Below are 9,938 nucleotides of genomic sequence, written 5' to 3' on the forward strand. Positions count from 1 at the left end.
CCCTCTCATCCTCTCCACCCCCCCCACTCTCCTGGAGGGTGAGATCCCCTACCCAGTGTGTATTTCACTCCCTCCTCAAGCCAGATTCAATGGGAATAAGGTTGACTCATTCCCTTCTCCCTTCCTACTCTTCCCCTCCATTGCAACCATTTTCTCTTGCCTCTTCTGTGTGAGATAGTTTGCCAATCTGTCTCTCCCCATCTCCTCTCATTATATTCCTCTCACCTCTTAATTTCACCTTTTAAGTATCATCCCTTCCTGTTAAATTGGTCCTGTGCCCTCTATCTATGTATACCTGTAAACATATATACACACATTCACATATGTATTCATATGCCCATATACCCTCATATATAGACATATATATGTATATATATTTCTAATCCCTTCAACTACTGAGAAAAGTTTCATAAGTTACAATTATTGTTTTTTCCATGTAGGAATGTTAATAGTTCAACTTCGATAAGTTCCTTATGATTCCTTTTCCCTGTTTACCTTCTCATGCTTCTCTTGCTTCTTGTATCTGAATGTCAAATTTTCTATTCAACTCTGGTTTTTTCAGCAAGAATGCTTGAAAGTCCTCTATTCCACTGAATGACCATATTTTCCCCTGAAACATGATACTCAGTTTTGCTGGGTAGGTGACTCTTGGTTTTAGTCCCAGCTCCCTTGACCTCCGGAATATCACATTCCAAGCCCTTAGATCCCTCAGTGTAGAAGCTGCCAGATCCTGGGTTATTCTGATTGTGTTTCCACAATATTCAAATTGTTTCTTCCTGGCTGCTTGTAATATTCTCTCCTTAATCTGGGAATTCCGGAACCTGGCTATAATATTCCTAGGAGTTTTCTTTTGGGGAACTTTTTCAGGAGGTGATCGGTGGATTCTTTCAAACTCTATTTTGCCCTCTGGTACTAAAACATCAGGGCAGTTTTCTTTGAGAACTTCCTGGAGGATGCTTTCTAGGTTCTTACTTTGGTCATGGCTTTCAGGTAGTCCAATAATTTTTAAGTTATCTCTCCTGGATCTATTTTCCAGATCAGTGGTTTTCCCCATGATATATTTCACATTGCCTTCTATTCTTTCATTTGTTTGAATCTGTTTGACAGCATCTTGATTTCTCATAGAGTCATTAGCTTCCATTTGCTCCAATTTAATTCTGAAGCAATGATTCTCCTCATTGAGCTTTTGAGATTCTTTTTCCATCTGGCAAATTTGACTTTTTAAGGCATTCTTCTCCTCATTGCCTTTTTGAGCCTCCTTTGCCATTTGAGTCAGTCTGTTTTTTAAGGTATTATTTTCTTCAGTCAGGCTGTTGACTCTCGTTTCATAATTTTCTTGCATTGTTCTCATTTCTCTTCCCAATTTTTCCTTCACTTCTCTTATCTGCTTCTTAAGGTCCTCAATGGCCTGTAACCAGCTTGTATTTTTCTTTGAAGCTTTTGGTGCAGGGGTTCTGACTTCACTGTTTTCCTCCTGTTCCATGCTTTGATCCTTTTTGTCCCCAAAATAGGAGTGTAATGTTGGAATCTTCTGTCTGCTTTGTTTCCTTTGCCTGCTCATTTTGCCACTCAATTATTTGACTTTTGGGCTTTTTGCCACAGTAGGACTCTGCCACCAGACAGGGGAGTTTTCGTCCCAAATGCTGGGGTTTTCTCAGCTGCCGGAGATATTAGATGGGTGCCCTCTCTGAGGTCTCCACACGCTCTGGCAAGCTGGACACACACCCAGGACCTCCCCCCTAGACTGCAATCCAGATCCAAGCAGGTTAAAGCAAGAGCGATTACCTCTCAGACTGGTGCTTGGTCCCCCTACACTCTGCAGGCCAGGAGCTGAAGCCGCCATGTGGCGCTGGCTGGCTGTGCCAGCGTCTCAGCAGTTTCTCGCCCTGGGGGTAAAAGCCACTCACCTGCTATACCAAGGATAGAAGGCCTCATAGCTGCTCCACTCTGCTAATGGCCTGCTGTGCTAGGACCATGGGGCCTCTGTTGCTGACCTGTGCTGAGCTAGGTACCACCTGGTAGCTTGCCTGAACACCACCTGCACTGAACTGTGCTTTCCTTTTACCTGAGTAAGACAGACCTTTCCTGAAGTCCTTCTAAGTTGTTTTGGGCTAGAAAATTGTTTCACCCTGTAAAGCCACACGCAAGCAGCTTTCCAGAAGAATGCTGCTGTGAACAGCTTTCAAGGTTCTGATTACACAATATAGAGAACTCTCTATTCATTCAATAAGAAATCAGAGCAAAACATTCACAGAAAATCAAGGTACAGCATTCACAATGTTACAATTTATCACAGATAAACAGCATACACCATGTCACAACTCAACAACTTGTCACTATAATGGACACATAGTTTTCACCAAAGTGGTCACATAGTTTTAAACAAAGTACATTCATTTAGCCAATCACAAAATCCTTAATTCAATTACAAAGTACAAAAGTCAAAGTTCTCCACCCCTAGATCACAGTAAATCATAATCTTCTCAGTCAGTACCCAGTATCCAAGTAAAGTCTTCTTTCAACTTGACTCAAGGCTGGCTTTCTGCTTCCATGATTCCTTTTCCATGGTCCCAGCTCCAACTGTCACCTGGGTTCAAAGGCAGGCAGCTCCCAGTTCCTTGTCTAGCTCCTTGTCCAGTTCTTCATCCAGTTCCCATTCCATATTGAAGTTCAGTGTCCAGTCCACCTCAAGTACTTCACAGTTCCTGTTTCTGGGAAGACAAAACTTAACAGAGCCACAGTAATATTCATGCACTTTGCCGGCACCATCATCAATTCACTATCTGCCTGTGAAATCAACTCAGACCCACCTACAAGGTCTGAGAACTCAACACAAACCATCAACATAGAAATCAACACAGACCTACAAAGTCCAAGAGGTCAGCGCAAATCATCAGTGAAGTCCCAGGACCTCTAAAATCCTCCTCCAGGACTTTTATAAACATACAACTAGAAAATCCTCTGTCAGGGCTTCCAGTAAGGTCCCAGGGCTTCAGTACAAAGTATCACAAACATCAACACAGACAGAACAGACAAACATAGTGCCAGGATACCACATGTTTTCTCCTTCTTGACTCTACCACCAAAAGAGTCCTCTTCTAATTCTGCTGTCTGGGCTTGGGCCTCTTCTTATGTATGGTCATTAGCTCCTCCCCTTCCTGTTGTAGGAGTTCATGAGTTCTAGGGTTCACAAGTTGTTGGATTCACACATTCTGTTTCTTAACAGACTTGATACAAGGCTCAAAAGAAACTTGAACTGAAACAAGGTGTTAATTCAATAGCTGAAACAAGGTGTGAACTACTTCTGTGTTTGCCATTACACACCCCAACCTTCTGTGGGTTCTGGCACTCCAAAATTCATTTTGAGGTATTTTTAAAAACTGCAGGGGACTTGGGGAGAGATTAGGCAAGTTCCTGATTTTTCTCTGTCATCTTGTCTAACACTCTCATTTTATAGAAGAGGAAATTGAGGTTGAGAGATTTAGTGATTTCCCAGGTACAACTAGTAAGTGCTTGAGACTGAAATTAAACCTTATTGACTCAAAGTCCATCATTCTATCCATCATGTTATGTTGCCTTTTTGATATTACATAGTGGTCCTTTACCAACTAGTCACAGTCTTCAGGACAATATCCAACTATATCCATTCTTCCTAAAATGTGGTAGGAATTGAAGTGGGCAGGACTGGACTGAGGTCCCAGTCTAGATACAGTCTGAGCAAGGAACAGGTCAGGAAGTCTATCCTTCCTGTACTCTAGAACTGATGACCCAATTTAACACAGACAATATTCCAACTCTGTAAATTAGGTTAATGGAGAGACTGCAAATTATTTGTATTTTTGGCATGTACAACAAATAAAGTATAGCATTTGGAAGTAATCAGGAAAAAGTTAAAAAAGGAATACCTTATTTAGCCATTTCAAGGCATTAACAGTAGAACCACCACTACAGCCAAAATTGTTGTACGAACAATCGATGACTTGTTGGACACTTAAGTCTTCCAAAGACTCCCCTTTGATTGCATAGGCAGATTCGATTCCACCCACAACACTGAAGGCCCAACATCCTCCACACTGTTTAAAAAAAGAAAAAAAAAAGAAGAGTATTATTTATTATCAAGACAGTTTGTCCCACACACATCCTGAGAAAAAGTAAACTGAGTTGGCCTACAGAAATTTGCCTCAGGTCTATCCATGGTAGTAAATTATTTCCCATCACTAGTTATACCTTGGAAGCAGACCTTGATTACACATAGGCTAATAATGTGTGCAAATGAGAGGAGAGCTGGGCTAGGGTTCAGGATAGATTTGGTTCTGTCACTACTTGGGTGACCTTGGGAAAGTTGCTTAACTTTTTATTACTATTATTTCCTCCTTACTAAAATGGCAATAGTGTTTACCCCATGAATGTCATAGGACTGACTGACAAAGAGAATTGGGAAACGTAAAAATTCATGAAAAAGTTGCTGTGTCTTCCACTATAGCCTTATCTCGATACTTCAGTGTAGTGTGGATGACTCCTGTGTTCTCCTGTACAACAATTCAGACAGGTCCTAAGTACGGAGAGGCTCATCACCAATAGATTGGTACTGAACCATTAAATCCCTAGCAAATCCAGGAAACAAAGAAAAATATGAAAGACAAATAGAAAATGGTCTTCAATCCTATGAGGCCCTCTCGTGTTTCCCCAATGACAGTTTGGTAGAAAAGGCTGCTTAGGTGTTAGGAATAACTATCTTTAGGCAGCCTATATAGGAGGCTTTTTAGGAGACTTAGTTTCTCACAAATTGCAGGTCATATATCACCACACTTTCTATTCCCTACCCTCCATATAAAATCAGTCAATGCCACTGGCTTCCCATTAGTTCAAAGATCAAATACAAAATCCTCTGTTTGGTGTTCAAAGTCAGTCAGGCAACCAATAAGAATTTATTAAATGCCTACTATGTACCAAGCACTGTGCTGAGTTCTGAGGACATTAAAAAGAAGGTAAAACGTGACCCCTGCTCTTTAGGAGCTCATAATCCCAAGGGGGAGATAGTATGCAAACATATAGGTACAAAAAAGCTATGTAGAGGATATACAGGAAATGATTATTTGCTCTAGAATTAAGGGGTTGCAAAAGGCTTCCCATGGGATTTTCACTGGAACTTGAGGGAAGTCAGGGAAGCTAAGAGGTGGATGAGGAGGAGGAAGAACATTCCAGGCATGAAGAATAGCTAGGGAAAATATCTGGAACCAAGAGCTTCAGTATGTTGTTCAGAGTACCATAAAAACAATGTGAAAGGGGTGGCTAGGTGGCACAGTGAATAGAGCACCGGCCCTGGAGTCAGGAGGACCTGAGTTCAAATCCGGCCTCAGACACTTAACACAAAAACTAGCTGTGTGACCTTGGGCAAGTCACTTAACCCCAATTGCCCTCCAAAAAGCAAACAAAACAAAAAAACCAAAGTGAGGAAGTGGAGAGAAAAGTGACCTTACAGAATGTCTGTCCTGAGACTCGAATGATCCAAATCATTTCAACAATAATAATGGATGACAACTGTGTGATATCTCAAATTTATCAGGGTATTTTATATACATTATCTCATTTGAACTTTATAGCAACTCTTTACTATATAAATGTGAGTATTATTCAAGAAAAAGAACAATGAGTTGCTATATCAATCACTACCATCCTATGCACCTACATCATCATCTTTAAGAAAATAATTCATATTCATACATGTGTTGAGTGTATCCCAAAGAAAAATGTAAAAGGACACAGGTGGGATTTTGCAAAATAACATTTTACGGCAGACTCTGTTTTTATAACCACACAGTGGGCTGAAAGTTACAGAGAAAAAAATCCCACTGTATTTATATTGGTCTAATATTTTTTTTAAATGACTTTACTAAGGTAAAGCAGAATGCTACTTTAAAGGCTGTCATCCAATAAGGTGCCTTCTATGCCTATTTTAAGACAATAATAAAAATTGGTATTTACATAATGCTTTAAAATTTGCAAAGCTCTTTACATACATGATCTTATTTGAGTTTCACCTTTGTAAGGTAGGTAGTACACAAGTATTATTTTGCCTCCATTTTACAGATGGGGAAGGTGAGATTCAGAAAAGGCAAATGACTTAACTATTGTCACATAGCTAGTCATTAATGCTCACTAAAGGTGTTTATCATTGTCACAGATGATAGCTAGCACAGAATTCAAATGGAAGATTCCTTCTATAGTGAGGTCCTCTGCATGCTCTCTTTGGATAATCACACTTTGCTGATTGCATCAATCCTCAAAGCACTGAAGAAACTCCAACTATACTCTAGTCTACACTAACTATCCACCAAGGCAAAACCAAACCGATAGAGGTTTCCTATTTTCTAGACTATTACATATAATTGATCTACAAGCTGTATTTTCAGTGATCACAAGATCCTTTGTGTGTGTGTGTGTGTGTGTGTGTAAGATGGTGAGAGTGGGTATAATGGATGGAGGAGATGGTGGAGAGAAAAGGAGGAAGTCTCTCAATCCTATATTTCTCTTCTTAGAGAACTCCAGAATTGGCTGTGTCTGCTTCAATGATAGAAACCTGACTTTCTCATCCAACTTCTAGTTTTGCTGGCTCTGAACCTTGCCTTCCCTCCATGCCAGGGCACAGAGCTAACACCAGTGGCTTAGAACCATGAATGCTGACACTCTTGAATCCTGCTACCTACCACCTGATGGATGGGGCATTTGTCCTTCATGTCCCAAACTGGAACTCTGAAAATAATTTTTACTAGCATAAAGTCATTGTTACATATGGCAATTACGTTTTCTCAAACTATTACAGCGCTGTAATTCAGCTACATTATAGATTTAAAAGGCTTTACTTGGTTATTCTGGTAAAGGTAGTGTAGTATAATGGCTTTGGAGTGGTCATCATTAAACTGTGTAGTGGGCAGAATGCTGGACTTGGAGAAAGGAAGAAGATCTGAGTTAGTATCCTGACTTAGACACTTACTAGCTGTGTGATCCTAGGCATGATGCCTGCCTCAGTTTCCTTATCTATAAAATGGGTCTAATAAGCAGTACCTACCTCACAGAAATGTTGTGAAGATTAAATGATATAATATATGTAAAAGTGCAAAGTCTGAAGTAACACATAAATACTAGCTATTATTATCATCGCAACTAACACATATCACCTTAAGGTTTGCACAGCATTTTTGTCATCTGGTGCTATGACACTTAGTACAAGAATTATTTTCCCATTTTTTACAGGTGAGGAAATGGAAGCTGTGAAATTAAGTGACTTATTTGAGATCACAGAGTTAAATAAACATCAGAGGTTGGATCTAAACCCAGGTCACTGGTTTAAAGCCTTTGTACTGAACAACATTGCCTCTTTTTATGAATCAGCATCCTAATTCTACTCTGATGCTGACTAGCTGTGAGACCCTAGGCAAAGCACTTTACCCCTCTGAGTACTACTTCTCTCATCTGCAGAAAAGGGATAAAATATTTACAGTAACTAATAGGATTGTGGTAAGGAAAATGTCTTCTAAACTTTAAGTCCTAAAGAAATGTGTTATGATTAATGAATGCTCCACCCCCTGGACGTTTTTGGGAGAAAAAATATATTCTGAGTTTCAAAAAAAGATAGTTTGGTGAAAAGAGCACTTAATTGGGATGTAGAAATCCTGGGACCATATCCCAGTTCTGCAGCTTTATACCAATGTGAACTTAGGTAATTAATTCACTTTTTCTCCATTGGCCTTAGTTCCCTCACTTTTAAAATTTGTTGTTTTCAGTCATATCCAATTCTCTATGACCCCATTTGGGGGTTTCTTGGCAGAGGTACTGGAGTGATTTGCCATTTCCTGCTCCAGCACATTTTACAGATGAGGAAACTGAAGCAAAGAGGGCTAAGTGACTTGCCCAGGGTCACACAGCTAGTGAATGTCTGAGGCTGGATTTGAACTCAGGTCTTTCTGACTCCAAGTCTGGAACTCTATTCACTGTGCCACATTGCTGCCCTTGTAAAATGAGGTCAGGCTAAATCACTTATAAGATTCCCTTCTAGCTATAGATTTGATGAGCACGTATGTGTTACACACTAGGAAGACACAGACAGAAAATGTAATCCTTGTCTTGAAGGTATTTATCATTTCTAAGACTCACATAGGAATCTGACAACCCATTAAGAACCTATGTACTGCTTATGGTAAGTTACATAGAAAAGAAATGCCAACAAGCATTTATTAAGTGCTTACTCTGAGAGGTAGGTAGGTGGTGCAGAGGATATAGAGCGCTAGGCAGGCCTAGAGTCAGAAACACCTGAGTTCAAACCTGGCCTCAGACACTTACTAGCTATGTGACCCTGGGCAAGTGACTTAAGTTCTGTCAAATAGTCTAATGGGGAGACAACAAGCAAACAACTATGTACAAACTCTCTCTCTCTCTCTCTCTCTGTATGTGTGTGTGTATGTATATATGCATATATACATATACACATATGTATATATCTGTGTTATCTTAAAGAAGTCAGTGAAGCTAGGAGGAGGAGATAAAGAGTGAGAGATTCTCTCCATATGGTGGACTGTGAGTAAAAATGCTCTGAGTTGGGACACAGACTGTCTAGTTAGATGAACAACAAAGTCTTGCTGAGTATGTGGAGGGGAGTAAGTTGTAAAAAGACTGGAAAGCTGGGAAGGAGCCAGGTTATTCTGAGAGGGTTTCAAAGCCAAACAAGATTTTGTACTTGATCCTGGAGGGAAGAGAATCATTAGGAGCTCTCAGTTAAACTACTGTTTGAGAACAACAGATACGACACCCACGTGTTAATGCCAAAATGAATAATATTAAGAGCTTCCAAATGGCAGAAATAAGAGGTAGGAAAGGAGAGAGGAAGGGTAGAAATGTAGAAAGAGCACTGAATTTGGAATCTGAAGACTTGAGTTCAAACCTTGATTTTGTCACTTATGACCAGTGTGACGACAGTCAAGTCATTGAACTTTGTGAGCCTCAGTTTCTTCACTTGTAAAATGAGAGGACTGGACCAGATGGTCTCCACGATCCCTCCCAACCCTAAATTTATGATCTGATGATGATCTTGTAAACCCAATCAAATGGACACTTACTGGTTTAGGACTTAAAATTATTACTTAACAATAAATATGCCCAGGAAAGAGCAAGCCAGTACTCACCATCTGCTGGTTTCTTACTTTTGTTACAACATGTTTATCCCTCCAGTCAAATCTTATTGGCAAAGGCATGTGTGTGGATGGCATATTTAGTTCTTTATTATATAATGGAAGTTCAGAAGGTTTGCTTCTCAAATAGATAGCTGTAAAAGAAAAGCAAGATATGGAATTGAAAGAAAATCTTGTAAATTTTTCTGATAAAACTCTCATTTTTAATAGGAAACAGTCAAATCTACAAGAAAACAAAACTATTCCCCAATTTATAATTGGTCAAAGGGTATGAATAGGCAGTTTTCAGAGGAAGAAATCCAAACTATTAATAGCTACATGAAATAAAAATTCTCTAAATCATGAATAATTCAATAAAGGTAAAGAAGACAAATCGGAGGTTCTATTTCACATCCATCACATTGGCTAATATGACAAACAAGGAAAATAGCAAATGCTGGAGGACCTATGGAAAAGCATGTACACTTTTTCAGTGCTGGTGAAGTTGTGAACTAGGCCAGGCATTCTAGACAGCAATCTGCATCTGTGCCCTACAAGCATGCCTTTTGGCCCAGCAATAGCACTGCTAAGTCTGTTTTGAGAATTGTAAACTTTATATTGATCAGTGTTATATTTACAATGATAGGACTCCAATATGGCATCGTTTAGGCTAAGAGGTCCTAATGTCCATATAAGTAGGTTCAGTTTGTATCTTTGTTACACGGCTAGGTGTGTGTGTGTGTGTGTGTGTGTGTGTGTGTGTGTGTGTGTGTG

The 9,938-nt window shown here is 39.7% G+C and overlaps 1 protein-coding gene across 5 annotated transcripts in view; it reads right to left on the minus strand.

The window, feature by feature from the left end:
- CTSO (cathepsin O) overlaps window positions 1-9,938 on the minus strand; it is an 82,317-nt gene that overhangs the window by 41,041 nt on the left and 31,338 nt on the right. For all 5 annotated transcript variants that reach the window (XM_069105616.1, XM_069105618.1, XM_069105617.1 and 2 more), the window contains exons 3-4: window positions 9,180-9,319; window positions 3,906-4,073 (exon numbers count right to left, since the gene is read on the minus strand). In XM_069105616.1, the coding sequence (XP_068961717.1) occupies window positions 3,906-4,073; window positions 9,180-9,319 (308 nt within the window). The remainder of the gene's footprint in view (window positions 1-3,905; window positions 4,074-9,179; window positions 9,320-9,938) is intronic.

The sequence above is a fragment of the Petaurus breviceps genome, unplaced genomic scaffold (assembly GCF_028583685.1).
Source record: "Petaurus breviceps papuanus isolate PSGF00001 unplaced genomic scaffold, PetGlider_PUasm1.0 76, whole genome shotgun sequence".
NCBI classification, from domain to species: Eukaryota; Metazoa; Chordata; class Mammalia; order Diprotodontia; family Petauridae; genus Petaurus; species Petaurus breviceps.